Source organism: Mastigoproctus giganteus, chromosome 9, assembly GCF_048544385.1.
Source record: "Mastigoproctus giganteus isolate SK-2022 chromosome 9, ASM4854438v1, whole genome shotgun sequence".
NCBI lineage: Eukaryota > Metazoa > Arthropoda > Arachnida > Uropygi > Thelyphonidae > Mastigoproctus > Mastigoproctus giganteus.
This window is the reverse complement of record NC_143583.1, coordinates 31,880,464-31,905,033: the sequence shown is the minus strand read 5'-3', so window position 1 is coordinate 31,905,033 and position 24,570 is coordinate 31,880,464. Positions and strand designations below refer to the sequence as shown.

The 24,570-nt window shown below is 39.8% G+C and overlaps 1 protein-coding gene across 1 annotated transcript in view; it reads right to left on the bottom strand.

Annotated features, from left to right (window-relative positions):
* The window catches only part of LOC150080135 (uncharacterized), a 228,061-nt gene that overhangs the window by 145,963 nt on the left and 57,528 nt on the right, over positions 1-24,570 (bottom strand). The window contains exon 4 of the mRNA XM_090380599.1: positions 11,798-11,928. Coding sequence (XP_090236725.1) covers positions 11,798-11,928 — 131 coding nt within the window. The remainder of the gene's footprint in view (positions 1-11,797; positions 11,929-24,570) is intronic.

Sequence of the window (24,570 nt, the reverse complement as noted above, 5' to 3'; positions counted from 1 at the left end):
TCCAGCAGAGCCTTTTCAAATAAGTAGGGTACATTATGTTATAAAAAAACCCTCTCTTGTCCTTTATTACTTTAATGTGTTGGCAAGAATATCATCCATTCCTGCGAACACACTGTAATTCATTGCAAAATGCCTGCAGGTGGTTATTGTGGTATACGATTATTCCATCTCTGTTGAACCCATATCTTCTGTCAATGGCAGGAAAAGAAAAAGAGGAGAAATAACCCACTGCTGCAACAAGCCCAGCTTCCTTATCATCCCCCATACTTCTATCCCCCCCGAGGCCTCAGTCTTCTTCCCTACAGTAACTTACTTAAGTGCAGCCATTATCAACCCACTGCAGGATGGAAGCCTCCTCAACAATTCATGCTGAGGGAAATGGACCATAATATGCCACGCTGGTCCAGTGCGGGTTGGCAGATCAACCATATTCAGCAGTCAGGGGCTTGAACCCCGATCTACTCAAAGAGCATGTGCTTCTGCACTCCCGCTCCTGCCCACTCGGCTACGGAGGCCGGTCTCAACATCATGCTTACTCGGCACCCTCATAGCCAGGTGGGCAGGAGCAGCAGTGCATAGCACACGCATCTTGATTAGACCAGGGTTCGAGCCCGTGACTACCAAATACTGAGGATGCGGAAAGGTCAGGGAATGACCACCGCATATCCCTGGAACAATATGGCCTTAATTGCTAATGCTCCAAAAAACCAAGTAACAGCAACAAGAACATGCTTGCTCTTAATCTAAAGTAAACTTAACCTTGCACCTAAATTTACCTCTACCCTAACTTAAACTCCAATTCGGCCTTAAGCTATTTTCCAGCACTTAAATTTTTTTTTTTTTATATAGTGGCAGACAAAAAGTCTGCATCATCTCTTTGATTAGTCATAATTTTTGTCACAAAGCAAAGGTATTGCATCAGATAATGCCTCTATTGCTTCAAGACAGTAACTGCATCAGCCATTTCTATAAATACGGTGTTGGAAATGTATACATGCTCATTAGTATCCTTTTTTGTTGAGGCGTAAGCATGGCTCCATACGTTCAGTTGACACTAAGAAAAAAAAAAAGTTGTAGCTGTTGCTCTCTCCCAGGAAGGGCTTTCTACGTGTGCTATTGCTGATAAAATAGGCTGCCACCAGTCGACAGTATCCCGGGTGCTGAAATTAAAGTGTGAAACCAGTGATGTGAAGAGAAGACATGGATCAGGCTGTAAGAGAGTGACTACGCCTTCCCAAGATTGATATTTGAAACGGCTATGCCTTCGTAATTGCCATGCTAGTGCTCCTGATCTAAAACTGGACCCCTGACCTAAATGGCCTCTGGTGTTGAAACAAGTGCACAAACTATCCAAAGATGGCTTTCAGAATGTGGTCTGCATGCCTATTGGCCTAAGAAGAAGAAGAAGTCTTTGTTGACCCAACAAATGAAGAAGAAGCGAATTGTTTGGGCTAAAATACATGTTTCATGGACAAAAGAGCAATGGAACACCGTCATCTTTTCTGATGAATTAAAATTCAACTTGCAGGGCTCGGATGGGAAGCAACATGTCAGAAGACGAAAATCAGAGGCATACCATTCTGACTGCATAACACTGACTATAAAGTTCCTCATTGGTCATATGGTCTGGGGGTGCATAACAAGCAAAGGGGTGGGGGCAAATTAAGTTTATTAACAGAACGGTGAATGCCGAAACCTACACTGCTATCTTGGAGGAGTGTCTAAAACTTATTATTAGGGATCACCACACAGACATCCAAAACTGCATTTTTCAACAGGACTTAGCACCTTGCCACACTGCAAAATTGGTAAGTTTTATACTATTTAGATTTAATGAGTTTGTCTTCTTGTCTCACAAGGCTTAAAACATACTTACACCAATGTTTTCTCTCATTTTTCTCCCTTAAGGTGCAGTCATTCCTCAGAAATGCTGGCATTAGTGTTGAACTGGCTCAGCAACAGTCCACATTTGAAGAGGATTGAAAATTGCTGGTACATAATGTCATCTAAAATTTCTCAGAAGAAGCCAACAAGTAAGATTCAGTTGCAGGAGAACATTGTAAGGGAGTGATACCACAAAATTGGGCAACCGTATATCCAGAAGTTGATTAACTCTATGCCAGATTGTTTCAAGGCTGTAATTGCAGCTCGAGGAGGAACAACAAAATATTGAGGACTTATTTTGCTGATTTACAGTTCACATAATTAAGTAAATTAAGGTGGTCTTTTTATTGGATTTTATTCACAGAGATATATATATCCCATCTAACAAATGCATTTCGAACATTTCTGCAACCCACAATGCAGCACAAAACACATTATTTTCAAAATTCACAAATGATGCAGTTTTTTTGTCTGCCACTGTGTATATATATATATATATATATATATATATATATATAAGCCCTAGCCACTAAATCTTAGAAAACTCGGTGATAGAGCCTGCCAGAGTATAAATTTCTACTGCAATCCCTCGATGCCCTGCTTCCTCGGGGTGAAGTGTGAGCAATGGGTGGGGGGTCCCCACTAGGGGCCCAACGACTAAAAGGTCAGGGAAACAACACAACAAGACGTTACATGACACAACAACAACACACATTTTTTGGTAAAATCACTGGCCTTCACAGAGTTCAGCGTTACATACACAAACAGAGATAATTTAGATGTAATGGCACCCCTGGTGCAATTAGACCCAAAACACTTGACACTGTGCTGCAACAGTTACTGACAATAGTGCTTTCAGGAAAGTTAATCTTATGTAATCATAGAATGAACCTGATGCAAGTAATACAGGTGGGGGGGAGCTAAAAAGAGATTTGTATAAACCCAGAAGTACCAGTGATAGAAAGATGAAATTTTTTTTGCTCAACACCTTGAAATCTCTACAGTAACCAAACAAACTCTGATTCTGATCCGGCAATTAATTTTTTTTTTTTTTTTTTTTTTTTTTCTTGGCAGCAGTGAATGAAGTGAAGTGTCACAATGAATAAAGTGTAATACAGACAAGTGGTTCAGTTCCTCTTTCTGCAAGGGAACACACCTAAACCAAATCCATGAAGAAATGGTTGCTATTTATGGAGAAGACTGCCCAGGTTACAGTGTTTTTGCATATTGGTATAAACAATTCAATCTCAAGAATCTGATATTGCTAGTCACTGGAATGGTAAAGTTTGACATCTGAAGTTCAGAATCTGTATGCAATTTTCGTTGATTACAAAAGTGGATTGCAACAGCTTTCTGCTGAGATAGACGATAGCCATTGAGTGCCCACCTTTGTACTTTATTCAAAGATATCTGCAATTGCTGTTCAATGGATCTCATATTCTGAGAGTGGCAAGAAATGGAGAGATCATCCGCATAAAGATAGGTCTCAACTATATTTGGAACGTCTTTTGTGATGGAATAAATTTTAAGGGAAAAGAGGGTTGCACTCCATACAGAACCTTGTGGCACTCCTCCTTCCTGTAAAATTGTCATAGAAAGTGAGTTTGGTATCAAACTTGGAACAAACGATTCTGGAGAAAGTTCCTGATGAATATAGGAAAGTTACCTCATAGACCAAGAGCATGGCAGTCACTGAGAATTTTGATATTAGTATTAGTTATATAATGCATGGAAGCCACAGGCTTTTGCTGTACCAACCAACCAAGAAAAAACAAGTGTAAAAGGTAGATAAGAAAATAGACTAATTATGTGTTTTTCTCCTCACATAAGTATCTATCCAATTGACCTTTGAATTTATTCTCGCTGTCAGCCTCAACTACCTGTGGAGACAACTTGTTTCTGTAATCACCAACTCACTGGTTGTAGTGGAGTCTGCCGGTTGGTAAGTACAATTAAAAATGGACAGTGAAGGCTCTCTATGTGGGTATCGAAGTTGTTGTTTGTTTGTTATTTGGTTTTTAGGAGCATTAGCAACTAAGGCCGTATTGCTCTGAGGATATGCGGTGGTCATTCCCTGACCTTTCCGCATCCTCCGTATTTGGTAGTCACGGGCTTGGACCCTGGTCTAATCAAGAAGCGAGTGCTACGGCACTGCTGCTGCTCCTGCCCACCTGGCTAAGGAGGCTGCCATGTCAGGAGGGAAACATAATAGTCTATTTTCTTATCTACCTTTTACACTTTTTTTTTTTTTCTTGGTTGGTACAGCAAAAGCCTGTGGCTTCCATGCATAATATAACTAACACTAATATCAAAATTCCACTTTTTTTTTTCTTTCTTTTTTGGCTACTCCCTGCTCAACATACTCTGTCCCAATTCACACAGCAAAAAAAGTGTTTCCAATATTTTGTCTCTAAATTCCACAGCATGAATTTTTTTTCATCATTTCTGTCATTTTTATATGATCTGTCAATGACTGATTTGGGTTTTACTGAGCAACAAAGGTTGTTAACTTTCATAACAGGTTACCTCATTAAATAAATATGACAAGGGATGAAAAAAAAAAGCAGTATATAAGTTTAAAAAATTCTATTTTATATATAGCTGTACAAATTAAAAAGAAAAAACACATGGGCTTTGTCAGATAAAATCTGACCAAGTGTATAAAGCTCAATCAGATGGTTAGAAGAAATAAAACCTATATCTGTTTTTAAAATTAAGATAAAAAAAAATAAATAGCATGTGCTTAAAAAACGGCACTCACCTTGTATAAATTTGCAATAAATTTATTGGCAGATGGTGGTTATTGTCTATATATTCAATAACTAATGTTAAATTTCATTCCCGTAGATGATTGCACACTAGACGTGTATCCCAGAATCTGAGGAAGGATGCTATGGTTGACAAAGTGGAGTACTGAGCAGTGATCAAGTTCCTGCATTTGCAGAGCAGAATTGTCCATCCTATGACACTGTAAAAAAGTGGAAATGGGAGTTCCAGTGCGGTCATACAAGTGTCTTTGATGAGCAAGGAGAAGGAAGACCATTAACATCCACAGGCAGTGAGATGGTTGCAAAGATTGAGCAGCTGGTGCTGAGTGACAGACATGTGATAATTCATTTCATCAGAAATGCAGGGGGAATTAGTTATTGGCTGCTCACAGTGTTTTACATGACCACCTGCACATGCCTAAGGTCTCTGCACAATGGGTTTCAACATTGCTGACACCTTTGCAGAAGCAATGCCAAATGCAATGTTCTCGCCAACTGTTGGATTTGTGTAATGGGAATGTTGAGAACTTTTCTGAATCGTAGGTGACAAATAACGAATGCTGGGTGTATCAGTATGATCCAGAGAGTAAAGACATGTCAAAGCAGTGGCTTTGATTCATCTCAGGAAGTCAACAATGAAGTGGAATCATGGTATTAAACAACTGATCCACAGATGGGAGAAATATGTTACTATACATGGAGAGTACACAGAAAAGGATTAAAGTTCCTGTGAAGTTTCACCTTTCTAGGTAAGGGTACAAACCTTTTGATACCTGTGTGTGTGTGTGTGTGTGTGTGTGTGTGTGTGTGTGTGTGTGTGTGTGTGTGTGTGTGTGTGTAGACCAATACAGATTAGGAGTCATGGTAATCCCTAATAGAGATATATGATCTTGTATAGATATCTGAGTATCACTGAAGATAAGCATAGCAGCAGAAGAAGAAACCGTTTTGCAAGATATAAAATAGAACTGAGTTTTATAAGACTGAAAGCAACTGAGTTATCTTTGGCCCACTGGAGAATTACCCCAAGGTCATCATTTAGGGAATTGGTAGTGGAGATTCGAGAAGTTAAAGCCATTTGTGCGGGATTTCTCAAAGTTGAAAGTGGAATGCAATGTGTAGTTATCAGCAAAACTATGGATAGGATTTCCAATCAGTGGGAGAAGGTCATAAATATACAAGAGGAAAAGAGTGGGAGAAAAAAACTGAACCGGGGAACATCTGTATTAGTAGAGAAATTAGAAGACCGTTGTTGTTGTAGGTATTAGGCTTAATGACACAAGGGCTACTGAGAAAAAATTGTCTGTTCATTGTTTATTTACATGCAACACATAGTTACAGATGTTAAATTATATGCTCCTGTACAAGGTCATATGTTTACGGTGTGTGTGTGTGTGGTATGGTTGTTTATTGGTTGTTTACATCATATTCATTAGCAGCTATATTTTAACACAAGTTGTCTATATATTCAATAACTAACATGTGAAATTTCATTCCCATAGATGATTGTACACCAGAAATATTGTTCAAGGTTTAGGCCTAAATGGTTGTCAAATGAACTAATGAGACTCGTAACAGAGAAGAAAAATGCATGGGATGCATATAAATTATCAGGCGACATAGAAGCCTATGGCAGATATAAGTTAATCTGTAATCAGGTCACAAAGGAGGTTTGGCAGGCGAAGGCAGATTACGAGAAATCCTTGGCAAAAGATGCTAAGAAAAACAGCAAGGATTTCTTTACTTATATAAACTCTAAAAGGAAGGGGGATGAATCTGATCGGTCCACTTGACATCGATGGTTCGACTGTTGATGATACTGCTCAGATAGCAAACAAACTGAATGAGTATTTTGCATCTACATTCACACGTGAGGAATTATTAAGGTTTGAAAATGGCAGAAGGTTATCAAATTGTAGCAAGATACTTAATGATTTTGTAATAACCGAGAGCAAAGTGGAAGAGAAATTGTTGAAGTTAAACGTAAGAAAAGCACCTGGGGTGGATGGGATCTATCCAGTTATATTAAAGGAGACGGCAAAGCAACTAAGCAAACCCTTAGCCATAATTATGAGAGCATCCTTGGACTCAGGGGAGGTTCCCACGGACTGGAGATGTGCAAATGTATCCCCAATTCACAAAGGGAGATCGAAGGGTGACACGAGTAATTACAGACCAGTTAGTTTAACTTCTGTTCCGGGTAAAATAATGGGGTCACTGGTTAAAGATGCATTGCAGGATCATCTAGACAAGACTGCAGCAATAATGGAGGCCATTAATGGAGGCACTGGTTAAAGAAGCACTGCAGGATCATTTAGACAAGACTTCAGTTATAGCTCAGACACAGCATGGTTTTGTTAAGGGGAAGTCTTGCCTGACCAACTTGATTGGATACTATGATGCAGTCACAAAAGAACTGGATGCAGGGAATAACTTTGATATTATATACTTGGATCTTAGAAAGGCTTTTGATACTGTTGCACATGGAAGACTGCTACACAAATTGGAGCAGTGTGACATTGGAGGCAAATTGCTGCTATGGATAAAGGGGTGGTTGAGTGGGAGAAGACAGAGAGTGGTAATCAATGGACACTGCTCATCGTGGACTAATAATTCAGACACAGCATGGGTTTGTTAAGGGAAAGTCTTGTCTGACAAATTTGATAGGATATTATGATGTGGTTACAAAGGAACTGGATGCGAAAAATAATTTTGATATCATATACTTGGATTTCAGGAAAGCTTTTGACACTGTTGCGCATGGAAGACTATTGTACAAATTGGAGCAGAATGGTATTAAGGGTAAGTTGCTACAATGGATAAAAGGATGGTTAAGTGCTAGAAGACAGAGGGTGGTAATCAATGGGTGCTGCTCTTCTTGGACTAATGTTATTAGTGGAGTCCCACAGGGTTCAGTGTTAGGTCCACTGTTGTTTTGTATATTTATCAATAATATTGATGAAGGTATATCAGGCTTAATGTCGAAGTTTGCAGATGATACAAAGGTTGGCAGGGTTGTTAATGACAGTAATGGCAGTGTGCTACTGCAACAGGATCTAGATAATTTGGGCAGATGGGCTAAGAAGTGGCAACTGAAGTTTAACCTTGACAAATGCAAAGTACTACATATGGGTAGAAGTAACCCCAGAGAAACGTACCAACTGTGTGGTACTACACTTAAGGTGGTAGAAAATGAAAAAGACCTGGGAGTAATTGTGCAGGCAGATATGAAGTTTTCTGAGCAGTGCAGACAGGCTGCCAGGGCAGGTCATGGGGTTTTGTCAATGATATATAGGAATTTTTCTAGCAGGGAAAACGAGGTGATTATCCCTCTGTATAAGGCAATGGTCAGGCCACGGCTTGAGTACTGCGTACAGGTCTGGAGGCCTCATTTTAGGAAGGATGTCGATTTACTTGAGCGTGTACAGAGAAGGGCAACAAGATTGGTGAGGGGAGTGAAGGGATCCTCTTACCAAGAGAGGCTTAAGTTCTGCAAATTGCAGTGGCTGGAGACTAGGCACCTGTGCGGTGATCTGATTGAGGTATATAAGGCCTTGAATGGGTTGAGCACGCTGAATTCTGATGGGATCCTTCCACTTGTTCAGATTACGAATCTAAGGGGGCATAAATTCAAATTAAGAAAAGACAGATGTAGAATAGATGTGCGGAAATTTTCCTTTAGCCAGCGGGTGGTTAATTGCTGGAACAAACTTCCATCTGTCGTTGAAGAAGTTGATAGGTTGAATAAATTTAAGGAGGAACTGGACAGGCATTTGGAGGGAATGGTGTGATTTTTTTTTTTTTTTTTTGGCTGATGCTGCATAAGCTCATACATTTGCTTTCTTGCATCACATGCCACTACTACTACTACTACTACATGTATCCCAGAATATCCATTAAAATAATTAACAATGAAGCCAGTTTAAATTAATTTCAGGTTTGAAACCTATTCATAAAAGATGATACACTACAATTTGTTTTAAAAAGCAGAAAAGTTCGTTAACATTTGCGTCTTCTCCAATGATATGATGTAATATCAGTGGTTCTTGAAGATTAGCCAGATTTTGAAGTATTGAAGCTCGATGTTGTTGATAGTGTGGACCGTCAATCAGAATATGTTTGACTGTTAGATGTTCTAAGCAGTGTGGACACTGAGGAGGATCATTACCCATTAGTAGACGGAGGTGAGTCAGATGGGTGTGTCCTATTCTCACTCGTGTGAGTACTACTTCTTCCCGCCACACTGTCTGATTGCTCGAGTGCCAGAACTTTGGGTCTTGTTTCAACTGGAAACGTTTGTTATTCATTTGGTTATGCCATATCTCTGTACACTGTGCATGGCATGCTGCTTGAATTAAGATATTATAATCAGTACACTGGAATAGGGACAGAGGTTAGGTATAAATTTGATGGACTTTAGGCAGATATATCAGCCACTTCATTCCCTTTTATGCCTGAATGTGCTGGAATCCAGCAAAACTTCACTAGTTGTTGACGATGATAAGTCTGTAATAGCAAACACCTGATTTTCATTAAAATATGGTGATTCTTTTGAGAGGTATTCTGCATTGCTCTAATTGAGGTGAGAAAGTCTGTCAAAATTTTGATATTAGACATGATATGGTTTGTTTTTTGTTTTTTTGCTCAAGTGATATCAGCAGGATCAAGATCTAAATTTTCGGATAGGGACTACATTGCAGTCCCAGAAGAGAGAATTTTATCAGGATTCATATAGTTTTGTAGTGGTTCAGTGCCCGGGCCCACCCACCCACTACAGAGCCCATAGGGACGCCCACTACCCAGCATGCAATAAATGCACTCGGGAGTGGGATGCCAGGGCTACCCAGACACCATACCCACAATGTCGAAAGCCAGAATCCTGTCCCTCAGGCCATGAGGGTAGGGGCGTGGCATTGACACGGCTGACCCTCACAGGCGAGCCTACTAGCCGAATGATCCTAGACCGGCCTTCCAGGACCACTTGTCTTGTTGAAGCAGGGGCCAAAGTGGTGTATTGAAGCTGGGCTCCTCAACCACCAGGATCCCCCTTTCCGCATTTCAATGGGTAGCACCGCAAGACAAACATGCCGGATTCTATTGACGTTAGCCTGGATTCTAGGCTGTGGGCATTGTATCCCAGTGTTGGTGATCTGGAGGGCCAGCAGCGTCACTGGGAGGTCCCCCACCACGTACAGGTACCCATATTGGGGGGGGGGGGGTGAAGTGTGGAATGAAGGATTTCATTCTTGTAATGTCAATCAACACGACGTTCAAAATGGCCAGGAGAGACCATAACCAAGTTGTGATCTGAGATGTCTAGAGGACTACTCACTTCAACCACGTACTTAGAAGGGTTGTTTGTTAGAAAAAGATCAAGAGCTGTGTGGTTAGGTTTGTCTGGTGTTCTGGTAGGTAAATGAACAATCTGTGCAAGGTCAATAGTAATTGCAAAAGTCTCAGCATCTCAATAAGCTAGGTCCGTGTGACTAGAAAACGGTAGCCAGCTGGAGCGGTGAACATTGTGATTATACAGTCACTTGATATACCTCTTTAAAATGAATAATGAGGTGTTAAGTTATAGTTTCAGCTCTTTTCCATGAATGGTTTTAATAAATCATGTGGGTCAAAATAAGGCCTTGGAATAAACTACCTGTAATTTTAGTCGATTACTACATAACTAAAGGAAATTTTCTACATCTAGTCTACAGTTATCTCTCCTTAATTTGAATCTATGTCTCTGTTTGCCAACCCTTTCAAAGCCTTAAACACCTTAATCAGATCTCCATGCAGAGGTCTAGCCTAGTTTCAAAACTTTGTAACTTACAGAACTGGAGTTAATTCTGAAAGATACAAACATCCAACTTTCTATGAATATGTTTATGAATCTGGTAGTCTAGTTATCCTTCTTTGTATCCCATCAATGAAAGTTAGTTTCTGTCCTGAAAGGTCTCCAGACCACACAAGCCTTTTCCATAGACAGATATTTTAAGTGTAGCCTCCATAGGCCACTGCCGGAAACACCTTACCAATAATTTAAATCAGTATCAGAATGTTTATACTTATTACAGAATGGTGTTCCTGCAGTTCCATACTTGATCATGCCTATTTTGAATGGCATGATCTACAAAACAACACTACAAAAATCCAAGATTACAGTACAAAGGAAAAGAGAAAAAAAAAAACATGCTGAAGATAAGGAGGTACAAATCAGTCTGGGAACTCTTTGCACAGTGAAAAATGGACAGGGCAGTGCCCAACTTCACCAAAAAATAAAAACCCTCAGAGAGTGAGAAAAATAAACCCTTGTTACTTTGGAAGTACCAGCATATCCACCAAGCCCAAATAATGCCCACATCAAGGCACTTCTGTAAAAGCATGAACCAGTCTGCTTTTGGGACAGAAGCGTGAATGGCCCTTCTCACAGAGAAGGGCCATTCACATGTGTGGGAAAGACCCCCATTTTCATTCTTTACTATTTACAACCAGCATAGAGGCTGACAGCAATCTGCCTTACAGTGGAAGTTTTATTAACACTCTGGGCTCCATCTATTTGGGGGATCTCAATGGACATAACACCCTGTGGGGCAGTGGAAGGGGATGAGTCATAGAGAATATGCTCATTGACAGTGACCACTCCCTTCTAAATGTGAGAACTAATACTTTTACATTTTCTGCTATTGATGGAGGAAAATTCTCTATGGAATTTTTTTCATGGAAGTTTATTACATGGAAGTGGTCGCTTCCATGTAATAAACTCATTATTTAATGAGAAACCGTGTCTTCCTTTTAGGCTATCCAAGCAGAAGATTGATCAGTGTATTTGATAATGTGGAAAGTGTGATTACAAATGATAATTTGGCATGCCCTCTCACAAATAAATAATAGAATTTTAAATTAGAGTTTAGGTTCTATCCCATGAATGGGTAAGTAAAGCTTGTGAGTCAAAAAAACCGCCTGGAATAAACTACAGATAATTTTTTATTGATAACTCAACCAAGGTTCCAAGCATACATAATAATGTTCTAATTTGATTACTTATTTATATTATTATTATTATTTTTTTTTTTGATGGAAGATGCTATATAAACTTTGTTTCCTTGCATAATTCTGCCATTTAAATATTAATGCTAAATAATGAAACTTACCAGATCATTCTCTTTTGCAGGAGGATGAAACATAAAATTATATTTTACACAATTTTCAGCGCCAGGAAGTTGTTCTAGTAGATAAGTCATTGCACTATTAGTGAGGCCTAACATCTGAAGGCCATTTACATCTAAAATAGATATAAAATATTATCAATGTATATATAAGTAGTTCTTTAGTAATGTAACAAGAAGTTGTTATTTGGTTTTTAGGAGCATTAGCAACTAAGGCCATATTGCTCCGGGAATATGCGGTGGTCATTCCCTGACCTTTCCGCATCCTCCATATTTGGTGGTGACGGGCTTGAACCCCGGTCTAATCAAGAAGCGTGTGCTACGCACTGCTGCTCCTTCCCACCTGGCTACGGAGGTGCCATGTAACAAGAAAAGAGAAAGTTTACACAGAAAGGTAAAATCATGGCAGCATATGCCAAGAGCTAAATTAAATTAACTTCTAATTTAATTACATTATCATCACAGAATTAAAAACTTCCATTACCCAACTTTTATGCAAGCAAATATAATATGCACAGATAATTACAAATTGAATTTTTCAAAATAATGACTAAGCATATTTTTTGCATTGGTTGTTGCAAAAAAAAGCTGCAACTGAAACCCTTCTTTTTTCTTTTTTTTTGAAAATACCATGATTGTATTTGTATAGCTGCCATTAACTTTTTCTTCAGCAGAAACTTTCTGAGTTTGGTAAAAAAAAAAAAAAAATTAAAAATCGCAAAAGTCAGAGCAAGGTCATATGAATAAAGTGGACATTGTAAGACAGTTACATATTATTTGGAAAGACATTTGGAATTTGTCACATAATAAGCATGAGTACGATCATCAAGAAATTTGCAATTTTTTCTTGCCCATAGATCAGGTCCATTCCTTCTGATAATATCTCTTGAGTACGTAATCATCTCCACTTGACACAAATTCAACTCGATATAAATTCCTAATGAATTTGTATCAAGCAGCTGGGCTGCACTTTAACTTTTTTTTTTTTTTTTGATTTGGTAGTTGTTGGCGCATCGGCTTCTGTGGCCATATTGCACCTCCCAAGGTTTTTGCAGTACTTTGATCCAACCCCGAGGCGGGAATCGAACCCGCGACCTTTGGGTTGCCGGGCAGGTACTTTACCCACTCGGCTAGCCCGGTCGGCTGCACTTTAACTAAAAAATAACAGTAAGTTTGAGTGCCAGGGGAGCACAGTGCAGAAAGATTAATAAATGAAATGAATGTCAGAAGGATGACAGAGAGTGTGTATGGGAGGCAAAAGAATATAAACTAAATGATGTTTAATCTAATTACTAACCCCCTAATCTTATTTTTTTCAATCTATCTTTATGTAAAATTAGCTATTAGGTTTTAGTATATTAAGTTACACTGTATACCATTGCATTCCCCCCTAGCGTGAGAAAGACGATGGATGTGTGAGAAAAAAAAAATTAAGTTACACTGTATACCATTGCATTCCCCTAGTGTGAGAAAAAAATAAATAAAATAATATATATATATATATATATATATATATATATATATATAACCTAACAAAAAAAAAAAAAAAAAAAACCTAATATAAAATGTAAAAAAAAAAAATAAATAAATAAATCAGAATAACAGCAGAGAGTGAATGAGGATTAAGGGTGGAAAAAATTGCCTGTCTCCCCCTTGGATAACTAGCAGACATGTAGACCAGTAGGGCCATTGACCATGCTAAGGCTACCTAGCCAGTGTGGTGTGGGATGCTGACACTGGTCAGTAGGAATTAACTCTGGGCAATGTGGGACAGAGCACCACACAGGCGCTCGAGGACAGGGATCCCTTTCCCTATGATCCTTCACTCCTACCACCTGGGTTGGTTGTTCTCTTTCTCTCTCTCTCTCTCTCTCTCTCTCTCTCTCTCCCCCTCCCCCTTTTCCTAGTGGGACACCCCACTGATAACTATCACCACCCACCCTCAGAGCTAGATGGGCATCCTGATGTGTTCCCCCCCCGTCTCCCCTTTCGACCAGGTGGGTGCCTTCACTACTGCCTCCTCTTTCTCTCTACCACTCTAACCACCTCCCACTTCCTATCTCCCCACTACTGCCTTTTAAACTTTCACTTTTTTTTTTTTTTTTTTTTTTTACTGGGTTCTCCTTGTCTGTAGCCTTGGCTACCACAGGGTTTGCCCGATCAGTGCTACATGCTCCCTACTGCCCAGCAACCCACACTAACACAAACACTCACTAACCTACATAAATCTGGCCTTTACAGAGTTTTGTATTTATTACACTGCTTGATGTGGAGTTCGGGGAAATCCCCAGAGCCACATTACAAATAACACTAAACACTGTGTTTTAAAGAAATGAAGAGTTGGGGGAAACCCTGGAGCCACATTCCAATTAACATTATGTTCTGTAGAATTCCAGAACTAGGGGTCATAAATTCAAATTACAGGGACTGTTGTTTAGATTAGATTGTAGGAAGTTTTCTTTTAGCCAGTGAGTCGTTGATAGCTGGAACAAGTTGCCCTCACAGGTAGTTTACGCTGACAGCTTGAATAAATTCAAAGGTCACTGGATACTTACTGTGAGGAGGGAAGTATATAATTTGTTTTCTTATCTACTTAGGCTTTTTTTTTTTTTTTGCAAGTGCAGCAAAATACAATTAGGTTCCTTCCCGAACCTGAAATAGAAGATACTGTGATAACTATTTCTTCAACATATTCTGATAACTATTACTTGCATTGTTCAGAAATTTGAAAGGGGCCACAGGTTGCTGGACTACATTTGCATGTTCAAGATGTAATAAGTTATGGAATCTACTAAAGTGAAGACCATATTTTACTGGTTGTTGAGAGCATATCGTCTAAATCCACAATATCGTTAGAATTTCATCTAATGCTAAATAATCTCCTGGGCATAAAGGATAACACATTTCCCAAAAATCAAAAATATCTCAGAGCAGGCTACTTTGTTGACAGCTCTGTATGCTTAATTTTCTACAGCATTAAACCTGAATTAATACAATAAATAAGCAACTTGCTAAATAACACTGACTACAGCTCTTATTTGAAAGGTACAAGGAAGCAGATGTTCATCAAATATCAATAATATATCCATTACCGGTTCCTTAAACATACTAAAATAGATGGAGTGTGTGTTAAATGCCTCATCTATTTAAATATAAATATTATTGATATTTAAGGAACTTGTAGTGGATATTCAAGATGTTGAAGCTGTTCGTGCATGGTAGTGTTTCTCAAATTGGAAGGTGGAATACAATGTGCTATCATCAACAAAACTATGGATAGGATTTCCAGTCAATGGAAGGTCATTTATATAAAAGAGGAAAAGAATGGGAGAAATAACTGAACCTTGGGGAACACAATCACTTTTGATTTCATTCTGGCACAAAAATGACCAGGGTCATAATGCACGAGGACAAATTTAAATTTTGAAAAAAAATTGAGATCTTAAAAAAAGGTTACCTCTTCAAAAACTTGTGTATATATTATATACATATCAATAAATAATATGCATTATGAGTATAAATAAATTGCCTATTTTATATATGTCTATATATTAATGGCTTGTAAAAAATTGAAAGCTGTTGATACACGGTCATTGTCGAATAAAATCTGACTGAGTGTTTAGCGCTCAGTCAGATGGTTAAAAGTGTTCAAACATGCTCTTTTAAAATTTGAACATACTATTAAAACATGCTTAATAGATAAAATGCTCACACTGCTCGTAAATAGGAGGGTCATCGGCCCTCAGCATAAAAGAATGTGTCCGATTACTGCATTCTATGTGGAGCAAAGCAAGAACAAATTCCTATTTACGATCCCTGTGCAGACTACACTAACATAGTTTGATCACAGGAATAATCTGAAATTGCTTGTTACCAGCCAATGTTACGAATCTTGCCAATGCAAATACTTATTACAGATTACTTGCCTGTAGTATATATAGGGGACAAACAGGTCAAGAGTATTCGTCACAGCTGCTGATTTGTCTGCAACATCAGCCAAATCATCTCCAATCCCAATGTGGCTGGGAATCCACCTTCACAGAAATTGCACGTCATCTGCTGAATCTGGGACAGGGTTGGATGAGTTGTGTATCCCACTGCTGATAAAGTTGTCTGTAGGGCACTCAGAGAATTATTGTATAAAATAAATTGTTGGTATTTGGGTTTCTTCGGCTTCTTATGTGATCCAAGGCTAATTCTATAGCTTGTAGCTCTGTAGTGTATATGCTGTATTTAAGGGGAATCTGCTCAGATGTAGGAAGAGCTGAAGAAACAGCAGCAGATCCCATATGATTCCGACTTCGAGCCTTCCATGCAAACTGGCAAGAAATCAGAATTTTCAGCAGACGTGTTCTGAACACAGCAATGTGCTGAACACTGTGCTCAGCACATTGCTTAAGCAAGATGAAGTCGTAATTCAGGTTCGGAGTGAAGGTTGTGCTTGTGACAAAAATGAAAAAAGCAAACAATTTTCTGAGGTGAGAACCTGAAACCAGCGGCCATTACCCAGGAGTTAAGGCGATCAATGGCTTGTTGCAGGTGTCTCTCAATAATCCTCATGTTCATGACTGGGAAAATATGATGACGTCATCAACGTAGAGTGCACTGTTTACAGTTTCAGGAAGTTGTTTGGTAACAGAGTTTACTCTAATGGCAAACAGTGCAACATTAAAAACATCTCTGCAGTATTTTCACCTCTTGGCAAAAGGACCAATAGGGGGTGGATCCTACTCAAACTTGGAAAAAATGGATTAAAAAGGGGTTTTTTTTTTTTTTTTTTTTTTTTTTTTGTAAAAACGGGAAGGTGGCCATTCTTTAGGTCTCCTCCTTCTTCCCAAATCTTCAAGCTGTGTCATATGCATTTCCCATATTAAAGATGGACACCAGATGCTCTCTTTTTAAGAAAGCATTTCAAATAGATGTTTCCATTCTAATTAAATTATCCAAAGTGGTCCTGTTCCTTCAGAAGTTGCACTGAATGTGGGAGAGGTCATTTGATTCTTGGTACCATAAAAGATGAGTGCTGACCATTCTCTCCAATAATTTGCACCAGCAGCTAGTAAGAATAATAGGGCAGTAATTTGTTGGAAATTTAGGATCCTTGCCTGGCATAACAAAAGCAATAATAGTTGTCTTGTGCCAGGGGTCTGGAAACTGCTCTTCAAGGAAGATTGTGCAGTATAGGAAGAGCAGGTGATACATGGCTTTTGGCGTTTAATCACTTAATAATGGATGTCATCCAGTCCAACAGCACTTACCGTCATAAGCGTGAGAGCTGTTTTCAGCTCACGAATGGTAAATGATCCATTATATGAATAAATATGCTTTGATGTAAAATTAAGGGCCTTTTTCTCAGTTTGTGTTTAACCAGAAACTCTGGAGAGTAAGATAATATTGCTGAGATATTAGAAAATGTTTCCCCTCAAGAGCTTTGGCTATTGCAGTTGAGTCTGCAATAGAGCATCCATTATATTCCAGGACTGACGAGGGGTGTGCAGTGTATTTCCTTTCATTTTATACATTTTTTCTCAGGCCACCTTGGAGCTGATTGCTTGGGTAAGAGAAAATGTAAAATGGATCCAGGATTTCTTTTGGTTCTGATGTTGTATATAACATGCTTTAACATATGTGCATTTAAAAGCTATGAAGTTAGCTGTGGTGGAATATCCCCCAGGCTTGTTTTGAACTTTTTTTTTTTTTTTTTTTGCTTTGCTGCTGTGCATTCTGAATTCCACCATGGTTTGGGAAATGGTGAAAATCGGGTGAATGTTTTTGGGATGTACATGACTGCATCATTGATAGGCTCCTGATTGAATGTAGTGATTTGAAAATTTGACAGTTCCTGAAAGGCATTCCAGTAAACCTGATCATTCTTCCACCATGGTAACCTAAGAGGAAGATACTGTCTCCCACTAATCAAGGGTGGGAAATGATCATAGGAACTATCATAGGAAAATGATCGCTCCCATACAGCTTCTGCATTTTGCCACAAGTAAGAGAAGGGGAGCAAATAGAAATATCAATGGTATAAAACATATGGGAAATCAAGTGGAAGAAGGTTTTTGTTCCACATTTAGAAGGGAGAGGTCATTGTGAGTGAGCATATGCTCGATGACTTGTCCCCTCCAATTGATATTAGCATTACTCCACAGGGTTCACGTCCATTAAAATCCCCAAGAATTAAGAGGGACAACTGCATTACAAGATCATCAGAGTCTTTCTGAGGGATGTTATTTCCAGATGGCAAATAAATAGAGCAGACTGTTAATAAAAATCCCACTGTAAGACAAATTGCTACAACCTCTATGCTGGCTGCAAGTAGCAAAAGCTTAAATGGTATGGTTGCTCACTAGGATTGCAACATTCACAATTCTATGTTACAGATGACCCCATCTTGTTACACATGGTGGAGTCATCGTTTGCCTACAGATAATTCTCCTGTATGCAAAAGCACACTGGTTCATGCTTTTGCCAGAGTGCCTTGATGTCCTCTGCATTTTGCCAGAATCCATGCAATTCCACTGTAGGAATTTAGCCATTACTACTTGGGCTTGGTGATTCCATTAGTTGGCTTCTGAAGTGCTGAGGGCTTACTTTTCATCTTGAATTTATCATTTTTGGGAAGTATGGATGCTGTCCTGTGTTCATTTATTACTCTGCAAAGAGTTCCAAAGCTGTTTCATCAGGTACCTCCTTGGTTTCGACATCCATTTTTTCCTTGTACTGTGTTGGCAGTTTGGTTTTCTGTACTGTAACTTTGATTTTTGTAATTCTGGGGCCAAGGAGGTATCAATATTGGAGCAGCAGCTGAAAGAGTTGTTTGTGCTGGTTTTTCTAAGCTCAGTAAATAACAGGTGTGTGTAAATGATTCTTTTGGTGGTACAGTCATTTCAGTCTAAGTGCCAATTTAGAAAATTTCTTGGCAACCTTTTTTGCATACATTGCCTTATTGCTACTTACTGGAATAACCTGCTTTTTTTGGCTTCCTGATACGAGATGCTTAGCTGTGTCTTAAGTTGTATTTCTTTTTCTTTCTTCCTCCTCTGGCATGCTCAAGAGTATGCAGGTGGGTTTTGCATCTTTATATGATGTAATTTCATGGTCCTTGCATCACATCAAGTGCAGGCAAGGGCACTATGGTAGGCCATTTGTGAATGCCCATGTTTTTGGAACTCGAAGCACATTGATGGGTTTGGAACATATGAATGTATTTGTATTATGCAGTTCATATAATATTTAATCTCATTAGAAGGCTTTAAGCTCACTAGAAGATATTGGCTGAGTTTCCAGGACCGTACTTACACTTCTTGGGCTAGAGGCACTAAGCTCTTAGTGAGCCCCCTTTAAAGACACCAGAGTCCAGAAATAATTAAAAACTTGCATATATAAATATAATAAAAAAAAAAAAAAAAAAAAAACAATTATTTTTACCAACCTGTTTTGTTTTTGAATTTGATCTTTTTCTCATTGCCTCTTTTGCTTAGATGATCCAGGTTCATATTTTCGCTGCATTATTAACTGCTAAATTACACAGATCTCAGCCTATATAGATTCTGAAACCTATACGTGATCCAATTAAAATAGTTACCATAGAAAAAATAAAATTTTCATATAACGAACGAATTTCGAGAGACCCGGGTACACATTGTTCGCACCGCTGGCCTTTAGGTAATAGAGCTGCTGCTGTAGAATGCACGAATTAAAAACCAAAGGGACATTCCACAATTTAGTGGTGTCTATAACACAATTACAACCACCTCTCTCACATACTGTACTGAGAAGTCACACTGGTCAACTGCTTTCTCGTGTTCATAGCCAGTGGAAAAGATTAAGGCATATTCCCAATGTGGACAATACGCCGTGGTCTGCCTGTGTTCTATAATACACCCTATTAGATAATTAGGAGGACAGGGTAATTTTTCTTTATTCTGGAAAGTCATCTGTTGTTTTGCAGAAATAAGTCATCCAGATCTTAACTAGATTTCACCTGTCTCTGTTTACATGGTAGTTACAAGTGGGCCCTAGTTTGGATCAGGGCATTAAAAAACAAATCGTTCTAAAAATTTGTTGTTACAGAGACCCTGCAAGGCTCCCCTCTATGGTGAGACTCAAGGCTGGCACCTCATGTGCCTGTTCATAAGTATGGCCCTGGAGATTTCTAGTCAGGACTAGAATCCCTTCCCTATGTAGGAACATTCACTTTTGCAGCTGTTACTCCTTGCGATTTTTAGTTCTGGACAGATCTCCTCTTTAGACACTTCAAGAACTCATTCAGAGATCACGTCTTAGGATGAGTTTACTATCCTATAGGATGTTACCATAATTGGAATTCTTTCAACAGAGGTGGCTTGGAGCTGTCCTGAGTGTTTCTCACACTTAGTTTCAATGAGGACATCCCCAGAATGCAGTCATTTTACAGATTTAGGAAGCCTGCCAACCCTTCCAAACCCTTCTGAAATAAGAAGGATGAATTCCCTATAAGTTTCTCTCCAGTCAAATAGAATATCAGGTATCTAGGTTTTTGACCTGATATAGTTTCATCCTGGGTGTCTTTGCTGAAGTGGTGATCTCATCATCCATGTAGTTACTTACAGGTAGTGACCATGTTGGGACCCAGAAGAAAGTTTAGATTATTAGGATTAATATTAGTTTTTATTTTAATTCAGTGCCCGAGCTCCCCACCCACCACAGAGCTCAAATGGGATGCCCACTACCAGAAAGCAATAAATGTGTTTGAGATTTGGATTGATTTGATTTGATTTGATTTTTTTGATTTTTGTGGCGCAAAAACAGCAAGGTTATAGTGCGCCACGCAAAGATTAAAATTCAAAAAAGGATTAGACTGGTTTCTTTTAAAAATGTTATTTCGTCTAAAGTTGCATATATATATACAGACATATCAATACATAAAATCAGTATAATGATAAAAGCAAATTGTATATTTCATATAAGTGTATACATATTGATCGATTTTAAAAATTTAAAAACTGCTGACACATTGTCGTTGTCATTTAAAATCTGACTGAGTGTATATGGCTCAGTCAGATGGGTAAAAGCAGTAAAACGAGAATTTATAAAACTAGTACAATCACATAAAATGTGTTGGACGGATAAAACGGTGTCACAATGCTCGCACATAGGAGGGTCATCAGCCCTCAGCAAAAAGGAGTGTGTCAAATGACAGTGTCCTATGCGGAGCCGAGTAAGAACAACTTCCTCTTTGCGATCCCTGCGTAAGCTGGACCGCCAAGGATGGATCACAGGCTTAATTCGACATAGTTTGTTTGTAGTAATCAGTCGATGCCACGAATCTTGCCACTGAGATTGTAGGTTACTACGGATCACTTGCCTGTAGTCTGTATAGGGGACTAACAGGTCAAGATTATCCCTCAGGGCTGCCGATTTGGCTGCAATGTCAGCCAGATCATTTCCTCTAATCCCGATGTGACTGGGGATCCAGCAGAAGAGGATATCGAATCCACTTGTATGGAGATTGTATATTATCTGCTGAATTCGGGACAGGGTTGGATGATTGGTGTGTGACATCGCTGATAAAGCCTGTAGTGCACTCATTGAATCGACATATATAATACACTGTTGGTAACGGTGTTTTCTTATGTGATCTAGAGCTAACTCTATGGCATGCAGCTCTGCAGTGTAAATGCTGCAGTCAAGGGGTATCTGCTCTGATATGGTATTATTTGGAAAGACAGCAGCAGATCCCACATACGATTCTGACTTCGAGCCGTCTGGGTAGACTGGCAAGAAGTCAGAGTGTTCTGCACGGTGTTGTGAATGGAGCTGAAGGTAGACAGAAGACGGAGTATTAGACTTCATCGCAGCCTTCAGCGAGAAGTCACATGCTGGTGTGTGTGCATGTCAGGGTGGAAGGGGCTCCTTTGGTGATCGAACAACCTTGTCTACCGAGATGTTAAGCTCATTGAGTAGCTCTTGAACACGAATGCCGAAAGGGCGATTGGCTGTCCGTCGTGTGTTATAGAGATTTTCCCATCGTGGCTCGAAGACGGATGTCCACGTGGGATGATCCGGCAGGGACTTCAGCTTGAAGGCATATTGTAGAGACAACTGCATTCGTCGAAGCGACAAGGATGGTTCATTTGCTTCGACATACAGACTTTGGACAGGTGATGTTCTGAATGCACCAGTAGCGATACGAATGGCTTGGTGATGGATAGGGTCAAGCCAACGAACAGCGCTATTTCTAGCAGATGCATATACCTGAGACCCATAATCTAATTTTGAACGTACAAGTGCACGGTACAGACGTAGGAGAGTGCATCGGTCTGCACCCCAAGAGGTAGAAGAGAGAGAGCGGAGGATGTTAAGCCCTCTCATACACTTTGTACGTAGCTGACGAATGTGTTGAACAAATGTCAACTTTTTGTCAAAAATGAGTCCCAGGAATTTCGCCTCTGATACAACTGGAATGGTGCTTTGTCCAAGTCATAATTCAGGTTCGGGGTGGAGGTTACGTTTGCGACAAAAATGGACGCAAACGGTCTTCTCCGGTGAGAACCTGAAACCATTGGCCGTGGCCCAGGTGTTAACACGGTCAATAGCTTGTTGCAGTTGTCTCTCAATAACCCTCATATTGCATGATTGAGAGAATATGCTGAAGTCATCGACATAGAGTGCACTGTTTATAGTTGGAGGAAGTTGTTCAGAAATAGAATTTATTTTAATGGCAAAAAGCGTAACACTTAAGACAGATCCTTGTGGTACCCCCTCCTCTTGACAAAAAGGCCGCGAAAGGGAGGATCCTACACGAACTTGGAAATAACGGCAGGATAAAAATTTTTTAATAAAAATGGGAAGGTGGCCTCTCAGACAGAGGTTGTAAAGGTCTTTTAAAATACCAAATCTCCAAGTTGTGTCGTACGCTTTTTCCATGTCAAAGAACACCGACACCAAGTGTTCGGGTTTTAGGAAGGCATCCCGGATGGATGCTTCCAATCTAATAAGATGGTCCAAAGTGGACCGGTTCCTTCGGAAGCCGCACTGGATGTTGGAGAGAAGGTCATTTGACTCGAGATACCATATTAAGCGAGAATTAACCATTCTCTCCAGGATTTTGCACAGACAGCTAATCAGAGCAATAGGACGATAGTTGGTGGTGACTTTTGGATCCTTTCCTGGCTTAGGGAAGGCAAGAACGGTTGCCTTTCGCCAGGAGTCCGGAAACTGCCCTTCAGTAAAGATTCTGTTATACAGAAGGAGCAGACAATCCATAGATTTTGGTGATAAATGTTTAATCATTTCATAATGGATGCCATCTGGCCCAACGGCACTTGCTTTGGAAAGAGCGAGGGCTCTTTCCAGTTCCTGAATAGTGAAATCCCCGTTGTAGGGATAAATGCTTTTAGATTTAAAGCTAAGTGCCTGTTTTTCGATTTTATATTTCAGGACCAGGAACTCTGGGGAATACGAAGATGTTGCAGAGATGTTAGAGAATGTTTCCCCAAGAGCATTGGCTATTGCAGTTGGATCTGCAATAGCGCATCCATTATAATCTAGGATTGAAGAAGGGTGGGATGTATATTTTCCCTTCATTTTCCGGATTTTATCCCAGACTACCTTAGAGTTGGTAGACTGGTTAATAGATGATGTAAAACGGATCCACGATTCCTTTTGACTCTGACGGCGGATATATCGTGCATTGGCTCGTGCACGTTTAAAGGCTATAAGGTTGGTCGTGGTAGGATATCGGCGGAATATCCCCCACGCTTTGTTTTGAGCCTTTTTTGCTGCTGTGCATTGTGAATTCCACCAAGGTTTAGGAAATGGTGGAAACCAGGCAGATGTTTTTGGAACAGCATTCGCAGCTGCTTGGACAATATTTTCTGTGATGTACTTAACTGCATCATTGATAGACTCTTGACTGACTGTGCTAAGATCAAAATTTGCCTGATGTTGGAAGGCAGTCCAGTCAGCCTGATCAATCTTCCACCGTGGTAACCTAAAAGGAAGACATGGTCTCCCACTGTGAAACAAGGTTATCACGGGGAAGTGATCGCTTCCGTATGGATTCTCCTCCACCTCCCAAGTGAGTGAAGGGAGTAGAGAAGGGGAGCAGATAGAGAGATCAATGGCAGAAAACGTACAGGTAGGCATGTGGAAGAAGGTGTTTGTTCCAGTATTTAGAAGGGAAAGGTCATTGTCATTGAGCATACGCTCAATGACTCGTCCCCTTCCGTTGATGTTAGCACTACCCCACAGGGTGTTATGTCCATTCATATCCCCGAGAAGTAAGAAAGGGGGAGGCAACTGCGTTAGAAGATCATCAAGGTCTTCCTGGGAGATGTCAGTCCCAGGTGGCAAATAGATAGAGCAGACGGTTAATAAAAATCCCACCGTAAGGCGAATTGCAACAGCTTCTATGCTAGTTGTAATTAGCAAGGGCTGCACTGGGGTCTGGTTACCCACAAGGATAGCCACTCCCCCATGTACAGCGCCATCCGCCATTCTATCCTTACGAAAAATTGTGGTGTTATGCATCGTGGGATCGTCGTTTGCCTTTAGATATGTCTCCTGCAAGCAAAAGCAAACTGGCTCGTGCTTTTGCAGGAGGGCCTTGATGTCATCAATATTTTGCCGGAATCCACGACAATTCCATTGTAGGAATTTAGCCATTATTTTGGCTTGGTGAGTCCATCAGGCGGCCTCCGAGGTGATGAGGGCTTAGTTTTATCAGTCTTGGATTTATCTTTTTTGGGGAAGAATGGACGCTGTCCCGTGTC